Consider the following 25,000-nt stretch of genomic DNA (forward strand, 5'->3'; position numbering starts at 1 on the left):
CTTGATGTTCTGGGCCAAGCTACTGACTCAATGGACATATAACTTCAAAACTCCTCCTTTCCCTACAGTGTGTCCTATCAACAAATCAACCTGTACTCTTCAGCAAAGACATGAGAAGCATTGTTTCAGAGGTAAATGGAGTGTCAATTTCAAAAGTCGGTTCTTTGTATCCTGTGCAGCAAGTCCATATACCCATTTAATCCTGCACCTGTAGAACCAAAGTGGAATTAAGTTGCATTATGGTGAAACATCAGGAAACATAAACAGCTCTCTAGTGATGTCGTCAAATCTTGCCTCTTCTTGCAGAGTCTGATACTGAGGCCAAAATGACAGCAACATGTCTTAGAGGTCTAGAACTGAGTGAAATCAGTAAGCATGCCCAACACTAACAGCCCTGACATTTGGTAGCAGGAAGTCAAAGTTAGATAACAACCTATCACATCAAGCCCAGCAAGCCAACAACAATAAAAGGGATGGTGTCCATGGGAGGGGCACTCAGCAGAGGTGGCTGTTCAGAATGCTGCTGGTGAGAGTGGGAAGGGCCTCTGGCATGTGTTGGGTCTGTCACTAAAGCTCTGTTCGGGAGCCGTAGGAGTTTTCAGAGGGTGGTTTGGAACAAAGCAGGTGAGGACTGGCAGTGGGACAAGAGGGTTATGCATGCTCTGTGTGGTGAGAAAGGGAGCCAGAGAAAGGCAGCTTTCAGACAGGCGCCTCCGTATGGCCTGCTGGCAGCCTGGGCTGTGAAGCTTGTGAAAGTGGCCCAAGCGTGACATTGGCATGGAAGGTTTAGGTCTGTGTGTGTGTGTGTGTGTGTGTGTGTGTGTGTATGTGTGTATGTGTTTCTGTGTGTGACATTTCCCTGGCAAGACATTATCAAGCAGGGCTGCAGGAATTGTGGAGATAAGAAGAGCTGACCATGCAGCCAAGAGGAAATACACAAAACACACACTTGGAGTCAAGTATGCATGTCTACTCAGACCTTCACATATCCAGTATGCCTTGCATTCCTTTCTCCACAGCTAAACGAAACTGATCCCGCTGCTCCTTGCTACAATCTGTGCAACCCCTTAAACCTTCCATCTGGAATGGAATCGCTTCACACTTCCACCTGAGCTCCCAACAAGTCATTCCCCCTAGAATCTTGCCCTACTTCCACCTTAGCACCAGTAAATCCTGACTGCACTCCCCAGGCCCCTGATACGCTTAAAACTGGGTGGGTCATGCCATCACTGCCTTCCCAAACAGAGAGCAAAGGATGAAATGTCATCTGCTTACAGCAAATACAGCCTGGGGCAATTATCTGTACTTCTCAAACACACTAATACTACACTTAATTACTTGCATAGTTTACTTGTGAGAGATTTTTAGATTGGTGGATAATGATGATATATGGTAATGGTGGTAAATCTGGTGAAGACTATATTTGTCCATGGCATAACAGAAGCATTCACCCTATCACTGTTTTGCTGATTCCATTTTTGATGCTGTCACAGTCATTTATGATTGGGAGTCCAAGGGAACAAATTGGTACTGCTCTGCTCTGGGTGGGAGGGAGGGATGAAATTACCCTTCCCCATCATTCACTGTGATTCTACCCAGTCCTTGATGTTTGCGTGTTCATGCTTGCTGATGAAGGCAGCGAGCTATCCTCTGATTGTGTTGGGCTGCATTCTGTTACAGCTTGGCCAGCAGTTCAAAAAGATGTTGTGCCTGGCTCCACGTATCCCAGTGGAAATACTTGATCACAGCACTGCCTATACTTCATAGTTGTTGTATAAAAGGGAGAAGTTAGCTAGGTAGTTGGAGTGTAAGAATTTGTTTAATGACTAAATTAGGGAAAATGGGATAACATTTTTTAAAAATGGGTACAAAAGTACAAGGCATCAAAGTTTAATGCTGGTAGAAAACCTAATGCTCTAAACATTCTTCATAGCTTACACATGCCAAGCAGAGCTCTGTTCAGGTGCCAGTGAACTTGCTGTGTTTCAGACATCTTAAACTGGGTGTTTTTATAGGGGATAGGAGTGAGATCAGATCTAAGGCAAAGCCAGCTACATGTCTTTATCAAACAAGACTTTGTAGGAGAGCTGATCATGAAAGGCAAATGCGAGAGGGAGGGGAGGGGGCTTTGGGCCAAATAAAGTCTGCTGCATCTCTACAGCTGCAAATCCTGGAAATGTTTCTCCTGGTCCACCTAGGCGTGAGGTCCACTTGGCTCCCTGGGTCTTTTGCAGGAATGCATATGTGTTCTTTCCTCCCTCTGTCTCTACCACCTTCTCACTCACACACACACTGCTGAGTATTATTTCAGCTGAGCTTGCATGTTGCCAGAATCTTCCTGGAATAGGCTGAGAGTTCCACTGGTTGATGTTAGTTTAAAGCCCTCTCAACAGGGCCAGCACTCCAGCTTTGTTAATCAACTCCCCCCTTTGGGAGGCAGTCTTTCAGCTCACACTGTCATCACCTCCAATATCGCAATAGACTTGAGCATGCATGCTCTCCTGCTCACAATGGGGTTAACTCACACAAACCCAAGAGGACTGTATAGATCTCAATGGTGCACCTCCATATACCTGCACACATTCAACATCTCTAATAACACAGGCACAACAGGCACTCCCTCTGGGGTAAAGTCAGTGGCTGATATTCAGAGCCCATTTTACCATGGGATCTTTCTCTAAGGCCCATTCAGACTGTGACCTTATTAGCATTGGTCCGGTGGTGCAGAGTGTTAAATGAGGAAGTGGCCACCAGCTCAGTCAGTACCCTTCATAGTAACATTGGCCTATGTGGAATCAGAGCTCCTTTTTGTGTTTGGCATTATTGAGGAGATAACAGAATCATTTATGATTAGGCATGCGGACTGGCAACAAAAGGCCAAAGAGTCATCCATTAAGAGATACTATCAGATGCGCTTCCATAAAGGCCATCTTACTTGCTCCATATTATGAGCAAATTTCCTCTTTTTGCTCTGAGTGAGTGGCTGGGTTGACAAGAGAATGTGGCTGGATAAGCTTGATGGCTACGGCTTTGGAACTAAGTGCAGAATGCAGGACAGACCGTGTTCAGAGTGAGGTTTGGGGTCCATCACTTTCTGAATGTGTGACACCTTTTGACAAGACCTGCCCATTGATGTGGGAATTCTGACTGGGACATGGTGTTAGGCCAATTGGTTTTAAACAGCTGAATGACTGACAGTAGATAGGTGGGGTGGGTAAAGCTGACTGTACATTGTAGTTACAGCAAAGTTATACATTTATTGCATGTGTGAGTTGATGCAGCTGAAATCTTGACCAAATTCCATGAGAGACTATGCAATCTCACTAGGGCTGAAAGTCACATATGATAAATAGGGTCACGCAACAAAGCATTTGGATTAGAAGTAGCAGTGTTTTACCCTGAAAAAACAAGGCTCCAAAGGTGAAGGCAGTGAGTCCCAGAGGAGGCATTCAGAAGTCATTTTCTCTGCTGCCACAATTCCACCAAATATTCTTGTTCTGAGTCCCACATCCTGTTTATTTGAAGTTGACAGGTATGCACTGTAAAATTGGTTTTGGTCTTTAGATGTGCATTGTAGCAGTGGTCACAGAAAATAATCATATGCTGCCTTTGTATACAGAGGCACTAAATTGGCCACCATGGAGTTTGGCACATTATCTGTTAAAGACCACAGATTTTAACCCATGACCAAAGAATTCGTTCATGATTTGTAATTGTTGTCTGAGACACCATAATCACACAACATGAAGCCAGCTAACACACTTAATAAAGCAGCACCAACAAGCATGATGAGGATTGATTGGCTTTACTGTAAGAACATCAAGAATACAGATGGTTACAATTGTGATGTGACTATACACTTCTTTTAGTTTAGTCACATCACAATTGCAACCAACCATTCTTAAGCACCACTACAGTTCACCTGCATATGTCTACCAGATTCTACAAAGCCTTTCAAAAAACAATTTTCCACTATTACAAAGTCACACTATGAAGTCACACTGCTTACATTATTGCCATGTTGCTGGAAAATACACGATCTACACTTATCACACATGCTAACCTTTTAGCTAGTATATGATATATATATATATATATATATATATATATATATATATATATATATATATATATATATATATATATATATATATAATAATTTAGCATATTTTTTAGGTCAGCTATCAACTAATGTACAGAAACATACTTTTTCTTCACTTATATCGACCAGACATTGAAAAGCCCTATCATAGTTTTTTTATTCCATATTCACAAAACAATAATACACAATTAATATTTACAGTGCTTTATATATATTTTTACCTATGATCTTGATGTTACTAGCACCATGCTCTGTCTGTCCTACCAGATGAGCGACAGGAGCTATTTAGAGCTTAACATTAATCTTAATTAAGAAAATCAATGGATACCATGAGGAGCTCTCGTTAGCCTTATAGGTGCTTACATTATAGACAATTACACAAATGGGTGACAAATACATAGGAATGAACAAGATTATTATCTAAGTATACTTAGCAAATGTTCTTGCTTAGCCCTGCCCTGTGTGACATTTATCAGTTTCTGACCAAGATCAACTGAACTGTTGTCTTTCAAATAACCCTCAGAATCATCCATAGCAAGGAGAGCTCTGTCTTTATCTTTAACACATCGCGTACACTTAGAAGTTTTATTAATCTCCAGCAAAGTGTGACCTTTCTATAGGCAATGCAACAGTCATCAGTCATGTAGGCAATGCAACAGTCATCAGCCTCAACAAGGATGGTGATGAATATGCATACAAACAGGAGGTTGACAAGCTAAAACTTTGGTCAGTTACAAAAATCTGGCACTAAACACCCTCAACCTGAATCTGAAATACCCTGAACCCTCTGCCACTTTCTCCTCTCAGAATTCACAACTTCACTGAGGAAAACACAATATCCTTCAAGTTCCTAGATAACATCACCTTCAAGGACTTGCAGTGAGAGTCAAATGTAGCTTTCATTATAAAGGAGGATGTAGAGGATGTATTTTCTATGCCAGCTGAGGAAGAAACTGCTGTGCCAGTTCAACACAGCCACCACTGAATCCACTCTCTGCACACCAATCACTGTCTGGGTTGGCTCTGCCACCCAGCTTGACAAGTCTAGACTCCAGAGGACAGTTAGACCTGCAGAGAGGATCATCAGCACAAGTCTACCTCGCTCCAGAACCTCCACTTTTCCCATGTCAGGAAATGGGCAAGGAGTTTTACTGAGGACCCCTCACACCTAGTACACAGTCTGTTTGAGCTACTTCAGTCCAGACACAAGTTTCTTTCCACTAACCATTATGTTAATAAACACCCACTAGTCATATACCCTGAATATCATTAACACCACATTCTCTGTACAACTCAAAACTTTAACCACACAATATATTAGACTTTGTGCAATATTTTTGTACTTGAGTACTTGTAGCAATCTTGATCATTAACCCATGATCATTAAACCTGTTGCACTCACCTGTGTCTATTAGTTGTAAATGTCTATTGTACTATTGTTTTATGTAATACTGTTTCAATTTAACTCTATTTTGTACACTGTAGACAAATTCCTTTAGTGCTCAACTGGCTTGAGGTACAGATCAGGTTTTTGACGTTGCCATCAAGAAGGTGGTATCAAGTCCATCTTTAGTCTTGTAGGCAATCATCTGAGTTTTACATCTGATACTAGCAGCTACATGAAGCTAGTGATGTGAATTGAGAAGTGGAGTGACATGGGAAGATTTAAAAACATTTAAGATCAGTTCTACTACAGCATTCTGGTAGACCCATCAGGGATGAGTTTCACTAATCAAGCCTGGATATGACAAGAGACTAAACAAGCAATGGGGTGGCCTCAGTAGGGAGAAAAGTGTGACTTCTCTAAATATTGATAAGGACAAACCTGCATGGCCAAGTCAACTTTGTGACATGACCCAAGGTTGGCAATTACATCCACAATTACACCAAGATTTTTTGCATTTTTGGAGGGAGTGATCAATGAATTTTAAAAGAGAAGGCAAGATCCCTTTGAGGACCAGCTTTATATAAGTGGGCTGCCATCCATGGTGAGATTATTCATGAGATAATAAAGTATATTAAATCCAGTTCAATTCATTTCATTCAATCTCTTACTATCCCTTTTGCTTTGGTAGAGGCTTGGAAGCTATCATTAATTTCTATATACTATTACTGTTGTTTAAGTAACTCAGCTGCATATCTACTCACATTTATCTCTGCAGCCTCTGTTACCCCACTACTTGGTAACGTTTGGCTACATGTGCTATTTCCACCTCCTCCTGCTCAATGACAATATCAGCTTTAATACTAATAAATCACCTCAGTGAAAATCTTAGCATGGCCACATACATTTTAAGTGGTCCAACTGCCGTTGTAGCAAGTCATTAACTCCATTTCCATGGGTTCTGTGTTGTCACTAGTCTTCACTAAACACAGCACCACAATAGGCACTAATATTTGTATATTTTACAATATTCTTTACAAATATACCTTGCATTCAGTTCAGGAGGTTACACTTGTGATGTGAGGAAAAAAAACACTTTACCATTTCTCTGCACTGACCTTCTCCTGTCTCCTGCCATTGGTTGGTGTGGTAATGACATGCAAGTAACACAACTAATTCACAGCTAAATCTCCTTAAGTTAGACTGTGCATACTGTAAACATAAAATACAGACACAAACGCACACACACACACACACACACACACACACACACGCACACACAAAAAAACCCAACAAAAAAACTTCCATGTTCATGCCAAAATCATTAGTACTTTAAGTCCTCAAAAACACTATAAGCTACCCAGTTGAAACGTAGCTTGTAACTATACTTGTCATGGAACACTTGCCTCCCTCGAGTCATGTGGGTTGGCCCGCCACATGCAGTAGGAGGGTCTTGTGTGTGTATTGGTAACCATGGCTGCACACACCTGCACCGGGTTAGTGTTTTGTTTTGTATTTAAACCCCGGTCGAAGTGTGCAGGTTGTTGGTTATTGTCATCGTTCACCTCGTTTGTGAAAGTGATCTGTACTTTTTACGTGTTTGTTCACCTTGTCTATGATAACCGTATGTATCTTCATGTTCACTTCTTGGATTATATGTTATCCGAGATCACCATTTATGTTATGTGTGAGTGCCATTGTTTTTTGTTTTGTGTTAATAAACGTATGTCCACGTCACGGGAGTTTGTGCGTCCTGCTCCTAGCCCTGCTGCACTCGGGCAGCGTTACAATACCAGCCTGGCAATTTCTTGGGGTTTATACATCCTCCATGAAACACTTTATAGCAGATACAACTGACCTTAAAATTCCCTTTGCAACCAAACATCTTATGTTATGACTAAGATGTTTCATTCTTGTTAATATGTAGATTATCCTGGCAACAAAGCTTTCACATTTGTTTGAAGGGAAAAGCAAGGCTTAAAAGCAGAGCAATGACTGAACAACAGTGGACATCAATGAAAAAGAACCCATGAGTACAGTAACACCCTCTTAAACTGTTTCTTTCTTTTGACTTTGTAACTTTAAACCTCTACCTTAGCATAAGTGGCCAGCTGGCATGATAAAAACTTGTAACTAATGCCTTATGGATTATATGAAGGACATGAGCTAATCACCTTTCCTAGGCTAATGCAGATCCAGACTGCCCCTGGAGAGGTAGCACATATCCTGTTCAGGAGATTTCACCAACTACACCTCTTTTTTGCATCAATTCTCTACCTTTGTTCTCCTTAGAGGACCATATAATGCTCAGCATCCACAAAGTCATCATCAGCACTCACTGGGTCCTAAAAGCACCGCTTGTCCTCGCACTTTCCTAACCATCCCTGATCGCTCTCTATCTCTTCCCCCTTTCAGTGCTTCCTGTATGCCAGTGTGCCTTTCTGTGTAGTCATGCATCTGTCCTAGTGTCTTTTGTCTGCCTGTCTGCTTCGCTAAATCTGTTTATTGAATGCTTCTCCTATCTCTATTTCTGTATCTGTCCATCTTTTTCCACCCATCTGTCTGCTTCCCTATCTTTTTCAGAATTATTTAACATCTGGGCCTGGGCTTGGGCCTGTCTATCTTAGCTTGTCACTCTCTTTTCTCTCTCTCTCTCTTTGTGTCTCTACCTCCCTCAATTTTCCCCTCTCTGTACTGCATTGTGTTACCAGCTCCAGAACTCTGTCAGTTTGCGTGACATGATTAGTTGGTTGCATACTACAAACGGGCCACTGCACATAAAGGTGCTAAAATAAAAGCGCTCTGCAACTGTCAGGGAGGGAGGATTCACAGCCAGCAGATCAGGAAATGTTTCAACTTAAAATAGCTTCTAGTGCAGCTTGCATACAACAACCCATAGAGTGCTGTTGGGTGAAGGGTCTTGAGCACCTGTATTAGTAAGGCAGTAGAGAAGAATAAGGTTACCTTGGTTTCTACATTAGTTAGACTAGTTACATTTTACATATATTAGTCAATAGTATATATATATTACATACAATAGTTGTGTGTATGTATTTAATAAAGAACAAATATTAATTATGTGTGTGTGTGTGTGTGTGTGTGTGTGTGTGTGTGTGTGTGTGTGTGTGTGTGTGTGTGTGTGTGTGTGTGTGTGTGTGACTGATTGTTATGGTTCTTAGGGTCAAGTAAACTAAGGAAGTCTGTCCCTCCTTTGGGAAGTAAAAAAAAAATGAGGCAGCATTGTCCTGACTTTGCACTAATACACAAGTCTGATCTATCAAACACATGTCTACCTGCCAAAACACATTAGCTGTTGAATAAGTCCAGTAAATCAGCCCACAGTAAATATTGAGCTACATTGAGTCACCTATAAGCTGTATCACTTAAACTCAGTGCCTCTGAATCTCACACTTGCATAAACTTTCTAGCTTTGAATCCATTGCATGAGTGGGTACACTTTTGTTGGTGACCTCTATGCTGACAAAGCAACAGGCCCTGGCTCTGCTGCATACTATTCCCATCAGTCGAGCAGCTGAGGTCCAGGGAGAGGTTCTGATGCTGGATGAACACACAGCTATAAAACCTGCATGAGAGAAGGAAGAACACCAAAAGAAAGACGCCACCCTTCTATTTGATAAACAGAAAGAAGCAACATCAATAACTGTGGTTCACCTTCATTCAACTGTTATTATTATTATTTTACATTCAGTCACTCTCCTGAGGAAGCCAAAAGGCCCCCAGGGTGCTTTCCTTTAGCCCTGTTGTTCTGCAAGTACACAATGAGGAGACAGGTCTGCTCTGTTGGCTGTAGCTGTGCTACAATCACAAGTCGCGAGTTAAACGGAAACACCATGGTACATGATAAGCCCACAACAGCTAAGAGACTAATCACATGCGGCTGCTAAAGAGTGTCTGCTGTTCTTGTGCCTCTGAAACCACTAGGATGGGCAGCCCAGCTGGATCAGCCTGCTTTCAGAATTGCAAGTGTTCTTCTACATATTATTTAAGAACACAGAGTATGTATGATAACAAAAATGTCTTATAACATTGCATAAACTGAATTCTGAATGTCTGAACAGAAATTAATTGCAATGCGATAATACCTACTGTAGTTCAAAATTGACACCTTTTGACATCAGAGAAAACAAAGAGAGAAGAGGAAGCTAGTCAAAGAGGAGAAGATAGTGGGTTTCCATGGTTACAGGGGTACTGTGGTGTTGAGGAAAGCTGATGGCATATGGCAGTGAAAACCTGATGAGGGTGCTTCAGGGATCAGAGGACAACAGTGAAAGTGAAGATGAGAGGAAAATGGCCCAGTGAAAAATTGCCCAGTGAAAAATATCCATGATCCCTTAGAGGATATCCCATGATCCTCACCTTACAGTAGCCCAAATACAGGATTGTTCACCATAAATTAGACGTGCTGGTCCATCAGACTTTACATCTTTTTTTCCACTATCCCCAACCTCCAAGGGCAAAAACAGACAAAGGAACCCCAACACCCTTCCACTACACCAGCCATCACTTCCCCTTTATGCATTCTCTTGTCCTTCTGTTGAATGGCACTCGGCGAGCCTCGAACTCATCATCTGATAAGAGCAAATTGACATCAGTCTGAGGAGAGAAATCTCCCATAACGAGATGCCCTCACCTTATCAACCTGATGTTTACTAACGCCAGACTCTAGTCATATGCCCCCGTCACTCCTGGCAACTGCGTTATCACCATGTTCCAGACACAGCAGTGGAAACTGAATTGCCGTGCAGGCCGACTGAGGCTTCAGCCAGTCCTCGAGTCCAAAAGCGTTCAAAAGATCGACAAGTTTGGGCCCAGGCTGCTGTTTGGGCCCAGGATATATGGAAGTTAAGCTGGAAATTCCAGTGAGCTTATGTGTGTGTGTGTGTGTGTGTGTGTGTGTGAGACTTGTAGGGCTATTAACCATTGGTTTATAGGATATATGTAAACAGTGACTTTAATCTGGCATTTCTACTACTCCTGGATTCTACAATAAGGCAAGTTTACAGTAGCTTGAAATGCAAAATTCAAATTCAGGCTGCTGATTTTCCAACTTCTGTTTTGGGGAGGTTAGGCAGTCAAAGGAGGAACATGACAGGGATCACTGATTAATATTATAATTCATTCATTAATAAATAATGACTTATTAATCATTGTGACACATTAATGACTTTTGTTTAGAAGTGGCGAAAAGCTCACCCGGTGGAGGGTGTCATGATGCAGCCACCACGATCCACTGTCATCCTGCAGCCACACCCCCGCTCTGGAGTGTCGTGGTTCATTCCAAAGTTGTGGCCCAGTTCATGGGCTAGGGTCACAGCCGCTCCTAGTGGGTTAACCGAGTGGTCCTGGGGGTGGGGGGGGTCACGACAATACACCAATCAAACTGAAATCCAAAGTGGCCCAATGTAGTTGCTTTAGGAGTATGCTATAGTTGGTTTAGTATTTAAGTGCTGTCTGAACAGTACATAAATGCCTATTATAGATGAAGACATTTCAAAGAAAGAAAAGACTAAAATTCCATGAATTAATTAAAAAAAAAATCAACAGGAAAAGACCCACATGCAACATTCAGTAAATGTCAGACAATTCTGAAACAGTGTTATTGTAACCTGAATCGAAGCTTCTCCATTAAGCCATTTCTCTGTCTTCTCTCACTCTCTCTAGCACACACATTTTTCTCCTTCTTTCCTCTCTGTTGTTTCCTATTTCCTCTTTTTGTCTTTAGTACTTATCCTCTTCACTTATGATCCCAACCTGAGCACCACTCAGTCTCCATCTTGAATCTGTCATATCAAGGACTGTTCATAGAAAAACCCACAGGAATTCTGATTTAATTAGATTCCTCTCCATCTATACAGATCACTTTCACAATTTATTAAAATACAAAACTGACCCAGACACTGCTCTCAGGACCATCCTGAATGCAACTGCAAACAAGTTAATTCTAAACCCAAATACCCCTGACCTTTCCCAGTAGTTTTTCACACATCACTTCCAGCCTACAGGAGCTGGAAGATAATAATTTAGGATGGGAGATCTGAGGCTGAAATGTATTATATATGCATTATATATGAAAAAAGTCTTGCAAATTTTCATAATTGATGCATCATTCATTTAAAAAAAGTCATTTTGGCCAAAATACTGTTTTAATAGGACAGTGTGGTTTAAATTGCTGTCCTTTATAAAATGGCTATCAAGTAGTGCATTGGACCTCCTTTGACTTTCAGAACTGCAGCAACTCATTGTGTTATAGATTCCACTAGGTGTTGAAAAAGCTTTGCCCATGCAGATAGGATAGCTTCTCAAAGTTGCTGAAAATTAAACTGAGGCACTGACGTGCTCTGAATAGCTTGCTCTACTTCGTCCCAGAGATGCTCTACAGGATTAAGATCTGGGACTGTGAAGTCGAGGGAAGAAAGGAAAACCCACTATTATGTTCCTGCAACAAATCCATTATTATATGGCCCTTGTTGTATTGTGCATCATAGTGCTGAAAGTGTCCTTCTGCCATAGAGTCAGCAGCTGCCATTAAGGGATGCCCTTGATCAGCCACATTGTGTAGGTAAACCGTATTGCCCAAATTTCCATCCACAGGTGGAGGACCCAGGGTGTGCCAAGAAAACATTCCTTACACCATCACTCCACCTCTACCAGTTTCATACTTGTGTTGATACCTTACAGGAAGGGCTCATTGATTCTTGCTGCTTCTGTCAAAATTCTGACCCTTCTGTCAGCATGGTGCAACAGAAATCTGGATTTGTCTGACCAGGTGATGTTTTCCTCTGCTCAGTGATTCAATTTTTTTTGTGCTATTTTGCCCACTGGAGCCTTGCCTGTCTGCTTCTCTTATACAGCAATGACATTCGAATTGGTTGTCTGCTGTTAGAGTCCATCCATGCTAAGGAAAGAGGAGTTGTATCTTTGGACATGTTAGTTGGAGCACCAGCATTGTATTTGGCTGCAATTTGGTTGACTGTGCACCACCTGTTCATCAGAATGATTCTTGATAGCTTCCTTTGTCCCCTTTTTGTCAACGAGTTATGTTACAGGATCCCCATTTACTGGGCCTCATTCACCCCATTCTCAATATATTTTCAGCATAATCTTGAAACTATTGCATGAGCAAGGTTGGAAATAAGGCTGGCAGTTTCTGTAATACTGGCCCTGGCTAGTCTAGCACCGATGAACATACCTCGTCACTCATATCACTCATTTTTCCCATTCTAATGTGGATTCACACTAAAACTAATCCACAGAAAACTTGCTCACCTGATTTTATACTGCACTCTGAGGTCACATATCTAGTTTCCATACAGGCAAGCCCCAAACGTCAAAGGTATATAATAAAGTGCCCATTCAGTAAAACTTAAACCAATATAGAAATGGTGTCTAATTTCTTCCATTCTAAGACATAAACTAAAATGCAATTTATTTAAAAGAAAAAAAGAAAAATAAAGTAAAAAATAAAATGACAATTCATTTGAACCTGTCAGTACTGCTAAGGTGGGCTTTCAGAATGTAATTATATTGCAAACACTGAAATAAAATAGGTGAAATAATGCAGCCCTAAGACTTATGTCAGTTATGTCATGTACTCAGTGCATGACAGCATTGGCTCTTTGGAAGTGCATCAGCAGGCTGAGCGTGTGGGAATGGCAGGCCAAACCCATATGGAAACATGATGGAAACAGGCAAAAGAGCTGTCTGGATCTTTTTATTTCAGAGCTGCATGGAGCATTTTCTATAAAGGACTTCCCACCATTTTGTTATTAGAGTATTTATTAAGCACTTGGTGGTGACACATTTATTTGATCTGTGAAACTCAAACAACATGTGGGTGAGCAAAAAACAGAGCTGTGAGGATAGGGATTGGCACACACACACACACACACACACACACACACACACGACATTTAATCCCAAAGTCTTATTTCATGATTCATGACCTTCACCACCTGTGCAAGACAGAAGGAACACACATCTGGAGCTATGTAGGAGAATGCAAAGCAAAGCAGCCATCCAACAAAGAATGATGTCTCTATCTCTTTCACTCTTTTTTTCTCTCTCTCGCTCTCATTCCCCTCCTACTACCTCACAGGCCACAGACCTGCTGGTATACCATGCACGTTTCATGACTATTTAATAGGAACCATTCATCAAACTATATGGACATATTTGATTCTGACTTATGTCTAATCACTTCTGCCTAGTGAACCCCTAGTGAATTTAAAAGAGAGGCACTTTTACCATGTCAGACATGAAACATACCCCTGGAGTGCGAGTGATTTATCTGGCCTAATAAAAATGTAAATATCTGGTATTTAGCTGCAGTAAGGAACCACAGGTGATTTCTTTGATTGACAAGCAAGTCCTGTGTTAGAAAAATGTAGGTGCTGCAAATGACCTTGGGTGGTTCTTATGGTGTGACACTTAATTAAATTCATTACCACTCAAAACTGCACTCGGCTCACCTACCGTGGGCTTTTGTAGGCCCAAAAGGACTCATAATAGAGGTAATCAGTAAAGAGCAAAAACAAACAAAAAAAGCACATTTTTCCATGGCCAAAAAAAACCCTTTTTGCTAAACTTCCTATACATTTAAATACATTTGGAAGAAAAACAAAGGTGTCCAGGAGAGCCTTTTTATGTTTCAAAGCTTTTTTATGGTATTTTCTGTGGGACACAGAGATAAAAGCCACAAAATATTGAATAAATGAGAAGAAATTAAGAATTTATGATATAGAAATGCACAGAGTATCAGCCTTGCTACTTAAATGAGACAGCTTGTAAGTAGGATAGTGGTTCCAAATAGATGTAACACACCTAATCATATGAAGTATCACGGCCTGATAGATATGCCTACATAGCAAATGACCCTAATCTGTTCATCTGTGTATATGGATGTAGAAAGCATTGAATACAGTGAATATACAGAGTGTAATTATTCACCATGACGATGCCTCCGGACTGTTCTGCAGTACACATGCTCATGATAGGGGCCATGCCGATGGTGGTGCCCTGGAAGTACACACCGCTGCCACAGGAGTCAACGATCATAATATGACTGCGTTATAAATGGAATCAACACACACACACACACACACACACACACACACACACACACACACACACACACACACACACACACACTCACAAAGGAACTGTAAAATGTGTCTAACAGGAGATTGTACCTCTGCGAAGATTAACAAATATTTGTTTTTGTGTTTGTGTGTGTGTGTGTGTGTGTGTGTGTGTGTGCACACTCCCTATACCTGATAAGCTGGGCATTGTCATGAGGTTTCTGTGGCAACAGTTTGAGTTTTCTCCAGTCCAGAAACTCATGCAGTGTGGTAAATGGGTCCTGGGACACTGGGCATTTATCAGAGTCACTCCAAACCTCCAACCCCACCAGAGCCACACGGATATTCAAAGCCCTGTAAAACTGATTTATCATACACACGCACACACACACACAAACACAGAGACAAAATAATACCTACATATGCACTATGCATAAGCTCCTGTATTCCTAATTTACACTTTTTCAACCTGTTCATCCATCTACAGATCATGGCCAGCAATCTACAGTCTAAAAATACTGAGGTCTCCTACCTGGCCATTTGGCATCAAGCTCATTTCAAAGGCAAACATTCATTCATTTTGGCAGACCCACATCGATCTTTGTCAATCAGTGCTTTATTTCTAGTGCTGATAACACTATCTTGGTCATAATGGGAAAAGGCATGGGACATTATACCTTGTCTACATAATTAGCAATCTCAGCCAGCCTCTGCTTGACCTTCTCCACATCTTTGCCCTGTTTATGAAACTGGAAATATGGAACGACAGGGAGAGAAAGAGAGATAAAGAGAAAGAAAGAGAGAAAAAGAGACAGAGAGCGCCATGTTAAGTAGGAAAGAAACATGCAGCATATGTTGTATGTCATTTGTTTGTGTACATGTAAATGTGTGTATTTGTGTGTGTGTGTGTGTGTGTGTGCATGTATGTATGCACGTGTATAGGTGTGAATGTGTATTTGTCTTTGTGTGTGTGTGTGTGTGTGTGTGTGTGCACGTGTATACATGTGAATATTTGTATGTATTTTATTTCTACGTTTATTCATGTGTATATGTGTGTGTCTTTGAGAATGTGTGTGTGTGTGTGTGTGTGTGTGTGTGTGTGTGTGTGTGTGTGTGTGTGTGTGTGTGTATGTGTCTGGATGTTTGCATTTGTGTGTGTGTTCCTTTGCAGGTGACACAGCATATGCTGAACATTGTGTCAATCTGAGAGCCATATGGTCTGCATACATTGGATCTGAGTTGCACTAGATTTACAGGCACACTCAATAATAGAAGGGGGAGTGGGTGCATGTTAGACTCCTTTCCACTTCTTTCATCCGTGCGTTTATGTGTACATGTCTGTGTGCTTCATTTGTTAAAGACGAAGGAAAATGTTTCAATAAAGATAATTAGGTATAATCTTTATCATGATAAGCATTGTGTGGAAGAAAAAAATTCAGTATATACTATAATTCAGATAATATTGCTGAATGCTGAATAGGGCTGTTATCACACCTTATTGCCATGCAAACATATAAAGTTTTCCAATTACTGTCAAAATCGATGAATGTTGCAGTACAATATTGGATTTTAGTGAAACTGGGTCTCTTGGTCACATGCACACACACACACACACACACACACACACACACACACACACACACACACACACACACACACACACACACACAGGCTGTCCAGGCAGCAAATGCCTTAATCACCATTTATTTTATAGCTGATGGTCTTCTTTTGTAAAAAAAAATATTTATTTATTTATTTACAGCACACCACTTCCCGTTTCCTGTCTGGCCAGTAGGAAATAGTCTTCCACTTCCTGTTTATATCCAAAATATCCCCCATGCAGACCTGCTTATGGAGCAAGTCAAAACAACAGCAAGAACTTGTTATGCCTACTATTCCCCAATGCCTGGATGAATCACTGACTCCTGGATCCTGGCAAGGCTGAGTGACATCTGGTGCCCCATGGGTGTGATGAGCCGACCTGGCCTAACCTACCTCCCTGTTGTCAGCCACGATGATGAGCTCCACATATTTGGTGGTCTTCTGCGCATCTCTTTTATGCTGTGAGAGAGAGGAAAAGACATAAGTGAGGAATTAAAAATAAAAACAAAACAACAATAAAGCACAGCTAGATAAATAGGCTAATCTATACATGCATCAGGAAACAGAAAAAGATTGACAGCCTGGAATGAAATGGCTGTTCTCTGAAACAGACACAAAATGCTGTAAAATGTCCTCATTAGACCAAAGATCTTAAAATTAGAAGGGGTGGGATTCTCTTAACATATCTTCCTCCTGGAGCTATTTCAAAGGCCTTACAAGATTGCTTCTTATCAATTTCGCAAGAGACTTCCCTCAGAGGCATCCACATAATGTCTAAATTGAGACATACCGCATAACCTAATAAACTGCATAAACACAACCCCACCACCCCTACACCACATGTAAACTTTACTCCCCCCATACCACACATAAATGGTCTGGAGAAAGCATGTGTGCTAAATATTAAGACTGTAAGTGTTTGTTCTATTAACAGCAAAACCTATAATAGGAAAGGAAGCTTTTCTATGTGTTGAACCACATGATACACTTAGACAAATAATGTGCTTGTTTGATTTATAGATACAGGGTGAAAAATATTTTTACCCCTTTCAAGTCATTTTTTGGTAACATAGTACATAACATTATGCAGTTGCCATGCTTACCATATGAAACCCTTCTAATACACCATATAAAACCATTTCCAGCAATACACCCAGCGATTTGCAAAAACATGCAATTCTTAGTGAATGAAGCAATCTTCTACAGTACATTCATCCAACATTATTATTAAGACCTTTATTTAATCATTGCTGAAATATCATCTCCAGGATACCACATGGGGTTATAATAGCACTGTTATGCCAGACAACCTCTGCAGTGATATGGCTCATTTAGGCAGTTTCCTTGTGATTAAGTACAGTAGGGATTTTAAACACCGACAGGGCATCTTGTGCTAAATGCATGGATTTCTGTTATTGTTATGTGCATTAACAAAGACATCAGACTATGACATAAGGTGCCTTCATGGTAATTGCTTTTCTACATGCTAATTACTTTTCTATGTGTTAATTGTTTTTCTGAGTAGGAAACACATTTGCATTGGTTTGTAGCTGACATAAATAAATCTTGGAAGATGTGCTTTTTTTCATGACTGATTATTAGTGTTGAAAGACACAGCACAAAAGAAAAGTTAGAGGGATGGAGCAAAAGAGAGAAAAAAGGCAAGGGAGAGAGATTTCCTGACCCTGGTGCCAGGTGACTGAAGCAGGCCTCTAATATTGCCGGGGTTCCCAACGGATATGTTGTGTCCATGGCCACAGGTTCCGGAGGGGAAGCGCAGATGCTCTCCTCGGTAGACCACATGCGTATCGTTCGCTGGTTCAAAGGCAGGCTCCATCATGAGCATCTTGTTTTCAACTAAGATGAAACCCCTGTGGAACGCATTAGAACAATACTGAGGAGTGGGACATACACAGGAGCCCAGTAATGGATTTAATGGTGGCCTTGTTCACATTATCACAATTTTAAGCGTGATTTTGAACAATCAAAGATATGTATAAAACAGTCAGACCTTGTTCTTATAGTTCAGAGGACCTGAGGGAATCTTAAAGTGGAAAGAACGTCATATATTTTTTCAGCTTGCAGCAATGGCATTTAACATTGTTTCTTTTCCTCCCCCATGATCTTCAGTAACAGCAGTCAGAATTCACCTCCTGAGACCTCTGAGCATCCAGAATCCATAAACTTACATATAAAATACATGACATGATTTGCAGTGTTTTATGTGGCCTCAGAGTCTTCTGCACCTTACAAAAATTGTATTGCGGTATTGTACCTCTGGAAAAAATTAGTCTGACCTCCATGCAAACTCTGTATACATACTTGGCTGACATGACAGAAGAAGAAAATTAGATCAGATAACTCAATTTAAATGCAATTAAAATGGATAGCTTTTTATGTGAAAATTGAAAGCAGATGATTCATGCATGTACGTACAGCTACATTTGCTAGCCAATCAATGTACTATCTAATCAATCTTCATCTCTTTCTGGCCTCATGGGTGGATGTGGAAATGTTTTGACAAAATGACAGCAGATTGTGCCGAGTGTCATATCACTGTCCCTCCCTCTTTACTGCAATCCATGTACCTCCTCTTGGAGGTTTACAGTAGTTTATTTCTTTTCGCAGTTGCGGAGATGTTAACAGTGAACAAAGATCTGAAGAAGACAATACAGTGGCACTCAGTGAAAACATCTAATATCCTGAGTGTCGATCAGTGCAGACTACATTTCAAGCAAAAAGCTGTTTAAATTCTCACAAGATTGTGTCAATTTAAACCACAGTGTATCAGTACTGGGTGGGTGCAATAAGCAATTAAAATGGCACAATAATCGGTTTAGACTACACATGCATGCATACACACGCAATCACAAATCCCTTCAAGATGTGTGGTACTTCTCTCCAAAACACAGTTTCAAATGAATGATATGAAACTCCTTGCATAACAGCATGCAAGGGCCTAGCTCTTGCTGATGTATTGCACATCTGATGTACTGTAAAGCTTCAAAATATAACCTGGAACTGTTACATTGTAGTTTATAATATCCCCATTTGAAGTTGCTGACGTGAGAACCCTGATGATTTTTATGTGAAACTGCACCTTCAGCTGACTTCGGTAAGAAGGTTCCTGAGATTCAGTGCTTCATGACTATTTAGAGCATTGGGGTCCATCTCGCTCTCACACCCCAGAAACACTACTACAACCAACCAAATTCAGGAACACATTTTTGCCAGCCTCAAAACCCAATAGCACACAGTATATGAAGCACGGTCTTCACATCTGTCTTCCTGATGGTTTTCAAGAGCCAAATTTAAACACGATGAGCTTTCATTAAAAAGGCTTTCTGTAATTACCAAGACCTTGGAGAGTAGGCTTCTTCGTTGAGGAATTCCTGATGCTTGCAGTTAATGTTTACTTATTTGGTCAGTCAGCCTTTTATGGAAAATTTACAGCAACCAAATGTTCTTGGTAATTACATTTTACTGCTTTGCTAAAGGTTTTCATGACATGTTAAATGCTTTTCATCACATTGTGTACTTACAGCATGGGCGATTAAGCGTAGGTTGGTACAGACAGTATTGGTACAGACAGTATTGATTGTTTAACTCACTGTGTCAGCTTTAGTGTCTCAAAAAGCACCTTTATGAATAAGAGACAGCACTACCATAGAAAACAATATGTAGGACAATAATAGTTCATCTACAGATTCCTAATAGCTTTTCTCTCAGAAGCATATGCTGGCATTTCCTTTTTTGAAAACTGCTCTAAAGACCTTGAAAAGTGAGGCCAAAAATGATTGACAATTAGCACAGAGAGTCATTTAATTAAGCCTAGGATGCCAAGGTGACGATGTCATCCTCACCTGAGACCAGAGCAAGTGCTAAGGCTGACGTCGGAATGAGTGTGTCCTTGCACCTCACCATGGTAATAGCAGTTCATCTGGAAGAAAATAAATAAATAAAAAAAGTAAGTCAATTACAAAAAGACAGTGACGCTTTGCGAAGTGCAGCCTTTGCTAACAGTTCACCAGTCTTAGCTTGTCAATCACTGCATCTGTTGTAACCACAGACAACAGTGGTATTACTATAAATGACTATATAGATATATATATATATTACTATAGTGTGATATAATAAGTATAATATATATACTATATTACTATAAATAAAAAGGCACTATAGCAGGTGAACACAGGTTGAAAAATAGTTGAATGATGGTTCAAGGAATGTGTTAACATGAATCAGGCAGATTGAGTGAGTAATTTTCTCAGTTTAGTTGTGCCAATTATGAGTGCAGTAGGTCTCTCCTTTATCTCCTGACACCACCATCAACCTGGGAGGGTGAAGGCTAGCGCATCGTCTCCTTTGAGGGTGGGAAACTTCTCAACACATCCTGTCATGCAGTTATGGGAGAGCACTAATTATGTGCCTCTCTGGCATATTTTGCACAGTCATGGTGGGAGAGAATGAGGGGGAGGATGAAAAGGCGGCTAAGCACATGTCTGGGGAGAATTAGACATGGAGGTTGCACTGTGAGGCACATGAGCCCCAGTTACAAGACATAATTCAACACTACCAAGCTTTTTTTGGTTGTGCCTTCTGTGACAATTTCTATTAAGATTAATATACTTAGTACATGGATTTTCAGCTTTTTCATCTTAGTTACTTTGGTAGATTACAAAAGGCATAACAGACACGTTGTCACGTTCAGTCCCTTCCGTGTTCCGTGTTTTCCCTGTCTTGTGTTTTGTACCGTTCCATAGTTTCGTTTTGTCCTCACATTGATTGTTTACACCTGTCCCTCATTTCTAGTTTTGTGAATTTCATGTATTGAAACCCTGTTGTGTGCCTTGGTCGTGGCTGTTCCATGTTAGTTTGTTTGGTGGTTTGACTGTTTGTTTCATTTTGAATTAATGTTTGAATGTTTGATGGTTGTTTCTTTGTGCTCCGTGTCTTTGTGTTTATCTAAGCCTTTGTGTTTCCTACCCTTAGTTCCTAGCCTGCTTCCCTAGTTTGCCTTCGTGTGTTTTTGTTTTGTAATGTTTCCTCGGCTCTATGACTCTGGACTGCCTAAACAACTCTGATTTTGGATTTGCCCCTATTAAATCTTGCTCCTCTCAGCACAAGCGTTCACCTCCTTACCGCTCATTGTTACACATGTATTTTGATTTCTTTTCAACCCAAATTTTTTCAAATTTTTTTTCAAGTATTTTTGCCAGTTGCCTGCTGCTAGGAAGGTCTACTCTATCGCATGACCTAGGAAGGTGAAGGGTAACACATGCTACCTCCATGATAAGGAAAGTTAATGCATCTTTCTTAGCCTTTGCTGACAAAACATCATAGGATGGCTGAACATGCCCAGAGGTGTGCAGTTATTTCGCAGTTACAAGTGCTTGGCCTAACAGCTGACCCTGATTGGCTAGTATCACTGTGATTTATTATAAACTTTGAAATTCAACAATTTTTGTGGTACACCATGAATAAATATAATGCATGAAATCAGTATAGAATCAATATGAAATTTGACCACCTTGCGCAGGGTGCTTAATGAATGGCTGGGTAGTGCTGGCTGTATTTAGTCAGCTTCCTGAGGACAGGAAGCACACACATTCTGCCAAAAAGAGAAGTGTCTCCTGCACTGGTTTACAGAGGAAACAAATTCACCCTGTTATGCTTGGCACAGGTTCAAGCGGACACACACACACACACACACACACACATACAGAGAAATAGCTACTGGACTCACACATACCCACATCTGAATATATCTGCCAGTGGCTCTGCTAATGGCCTCCTTAAATAATACAGTACTATGGCAAGGCAAAGTCTAGAAGTTGTATTAATAACACCCAACCATCTTTCTTTCATTGCATCCTGATTTCCAGCAGAACCAAAACAAACACAGAAAGACATTTTCTGGGCGTCTGGCCATACAGTTGAACACATTTAACTTGTGAAGAACCCCTGTTAAAAAAGACATGCTCAGTTGGTAAAAGGTGATCTTGAGATGAGATAGTGAGTCCAGAACAGCATTTTAAGAGACAAATTCAGAAAGCAGTTGTGGCCATGCCGAACTGAAGTCACTTTTCAGCAGGACATGGACCTAAATGAATATTCTCATTTGCTGTTCTTTCTTTCGCTTTCAGTCCTCATCTTTCCCTGTTTCCCCGAAGTCCGCGCTTTCAATTTTAAGTGACCACCCACACCCCCAACACACATACACACACACATACGCACACACGCAGTCAGTGTTTTGTAAAAATAAGAAAGCAGCTCAAAGCGTTTTCCATACACTTGTGCCTGTCAGTCACAGTCCCCTTCATTCTGTGAACTGATCTTTTCAATCCACTGTTTGGCTGTGAAGACAAAGGGCTCTACTTATTGTGATTTTAGGAAGCTTATGAAAGCAGAAATTAGGGATAAATGTGGTGGAAGAACACCAGCGAGTATGCCTATGCCATGTTTGACATGAGTAAGGAGGAAGGTAACATGCTGTTAAGTCTGTCAGCGGCTGTTTTAGGCGCTGGTATAATTATGTAACTCAGTTGGATCCATTAGGTGACTGAAATAAGGTCCAGCAATGGTGTTGATAAACAGCCTATCAGAAGACACCTGGGCACCAATTCAAGACAGTGGTTGGCTAGCCAAGTCAGACCTGCCTCTCTTAATGTTCCACAAGCTAACATTACTTAAGGAAAAAGGGCAAGATAAATGAGGGCATGATTACTGTTGAGGTTTTCTTATAGTTCTTTCCCATAAAAAGAATGTGAAGCTCTAAAAACATTTTAGTTCGTATGGGTAAAATAAAACCTTGCTGTTAGTGATCATTATTTTGTATTTACCTGATGCACAAATGTTTCCAAGTTGTTTCGGAGATGGAAACAATTATTACTGATAAAGCCCCATCATCTGTTTGTCGTCCATCTTACCTTAGAGCTGTGAGTGCCAGTAATAGTTTGCCCATCTTCCCTGTAGTGTGTTTCAGTGTAATTGCTGCTGAACAAACCCCTACAAAAGAGCACAAATGAAACAGTTACTCACTCACTCACACACACACACACACACACACACACACACACACACAATCAAATACTTTGTTAAGAATCCTCAATTGGGGCACAAAAAGATGTATGGAGAAGAAAAGGTGAAAATTGACTGTAAAAGAAAAAAACGTGACGTTACAAGGAACTCATTAGACTCCATTGCTACCATATTTTCAAACTGCCACCTTCCAGGAGTGTCAAGAAGCACAAAATGTCAAGTGGAAAGAGACATGGCTAAGTTACGAAAGGCTGAAACACGACCACCAGTGAGACTCACAAGTTAAGGCATCATGACTGGGCCAAGAAATACCTGAAGATGGATTTCTGAAATGAGACGATTGAAAAGAGAGGGACTCTAGCTGGAGCGGATGAGTGGGCCTGGGTGGATTACTAATGCACACATTAATGGGCACAGAGTACCAGTTTGACTGAAGCACCAGCAAGATGGAGGAGGTATACCGCTGTGGGCTGGCACTGGTAATGATGAGCTAGTTGGCCCTTTTTCAGGTTGAATATGGACTGAAAAGCAACTCCCAAACTTACAAGTTTCTAGAAGACACTTCAAGCAGGGGTATAAGAATGTGAACAACATTCATTAAGGCCATGATCATTTTGCAGAACAATGCTCGATCACATACTTCAAGGTACACCGCTGCTTGGCTAGCACACAAAGGCATCATAGATGACAGAATGATGTGGGCCCTTTCTTTACCTGATTTAAATCCTACTGAGAACTTCTGGGCCATTCTCAAGTATGACATTTACAGTGAAGGAAGACAGTTCATCTTTTTGAATAGCTAAAAAGAAACTGACAGATCCAGTGGATGGAAGCAGATGTCCAAACTTTATCTTTAAGTGATAGATAAATACACACATACGTATATACATACATGAATACCCTTGGATGGTACTGGAATTGTTTTGGAATTATGGGAAATGTTTGAGAAATAGATGTATTTAAATCTCAATATGATTACTTTAATGTGAATTTAGGGGGGAAAAAGGTACAGTAGAATCTGCCCAAAGTTGCAGTGTTGATAGGCAAATGCTACAAATCTTTGTTGGTAGTGGAACTGATATGGCATTATTAGAAAATTCAGAGAAATAGGTAACCATACTTTCTCTGTATGAAAGGGCATTTAAACACTATTAAAGATATGAGTACTTCAATATGGATTAAAAAAAACTGGTAGAGTAGAAGCTTTTCCAACTTGATGTGAAGATGGTCAACAGCAACTAAATGGTGGCTCAGTTCTTAAGGTACTTGACTTCTAATCCAAAGGTTGCTAGTTCAAGCCCCACCACTGTTGGGCCTTTGGGTAAGGCCCTTAATCCTCAATTGCTCGTAATTGTAAGTTGCTTTGGATAAGAGTGTCAGGTAAACATAGTTGGCTGCAGAATTTTTCAGCCCTGAAAAATTGCACTGTTCTAAGAGCAACGAGCCAGGCTTGGGAGATAATCTGGTATTATTTAAGTGCCAAAGTGCACTTTTTTAATAAACCCGATATGGAAAAAATTATTCAGGGCTGGTATCAAAACACTTGTGGCTTAAGCCTCAAAGGCACAATCCTAATGATATTCCTGGCTGAAAAGATCATAGCTAGCTATTAAAAAAGGATGGCTATATTCTTCACTGAATAGTTTTGAAGGGCCAATTTGTTTTGTTAATTGGTATGCTGTTATGTTAGATATTAGTTTAAAATATTTTAAGACTGAAAAATAAACAAGTAAAAGAGACATTAATTGAAATTTAGTTGCTTAATAATTAATA

General features: G+C 40.6%; 1 protein-coding gene across 6 annotated transcripts in view; it reads right to left on the reverse strand.

Annotated features, from left to right (window-relative positions):
• Positions 1–25,000, reverse strand: part of adam12b (ADAM metallopeptidase domain 12b) — a 76,705-nt gene that overhangs the window by 18,323 nt on the left and 33,382 nt on the right. For 3 of the 6 annotated variants that reach the window (XM_081721135.1, XM_027008866.3, XM_027008868.3), the window contains exons 4-11: positions 23,116–23,194; positions 20,050–20,126; positions 17,871–18,057; positions 16,580–16,645; positions 15,262–15,333; positions 14,777–14,946; positions 14,454–14,568; positions 10,701–10,849 (exon numbers count right to left, since the gene is read on the reverse strand). In XM_081721135.1, the coding sequence (XP_081577261.1) occupies positions 10,701–10,849; positions 14,454–14,568; positions 14,777–14,946; positions 15,262–15,333; positions 16,580–16,645; positions 17,871–18,057; positions 20,050–20,126; positions 23,116–23,194 (915 nt within the window). The remainder of the gene's footprint in view (positions 1–10,700; positions 10,850–14,453; positions 14,569–14,776; positions 14,947–15,261; positions 15,334–16,579; positions 16,646–17,870; positions 18,058–20,049; positions 20,127–23,115; positions 23,195–25,000) is intronic. The other 3 variants (XM_027008867.3, XM_027008869.3, XM_081721136.1) reach the window with 2 other exon arrangements.

This window comes from Electrophorus electricus, chromosome 10 (assembly GCF_041902795.1).
Source record: "Electrophorus electricus isolate QZ-2024a chromosome 10, ASM4190279v1, whole genome shotgun sequence".
NCBI classification, from domain to species: Eukaryota; Metazoa; Chordata; class Actinopteri; order Gymnotiformes; family Gymnotidae; genus Electrophorus; species Electrophorus electricus.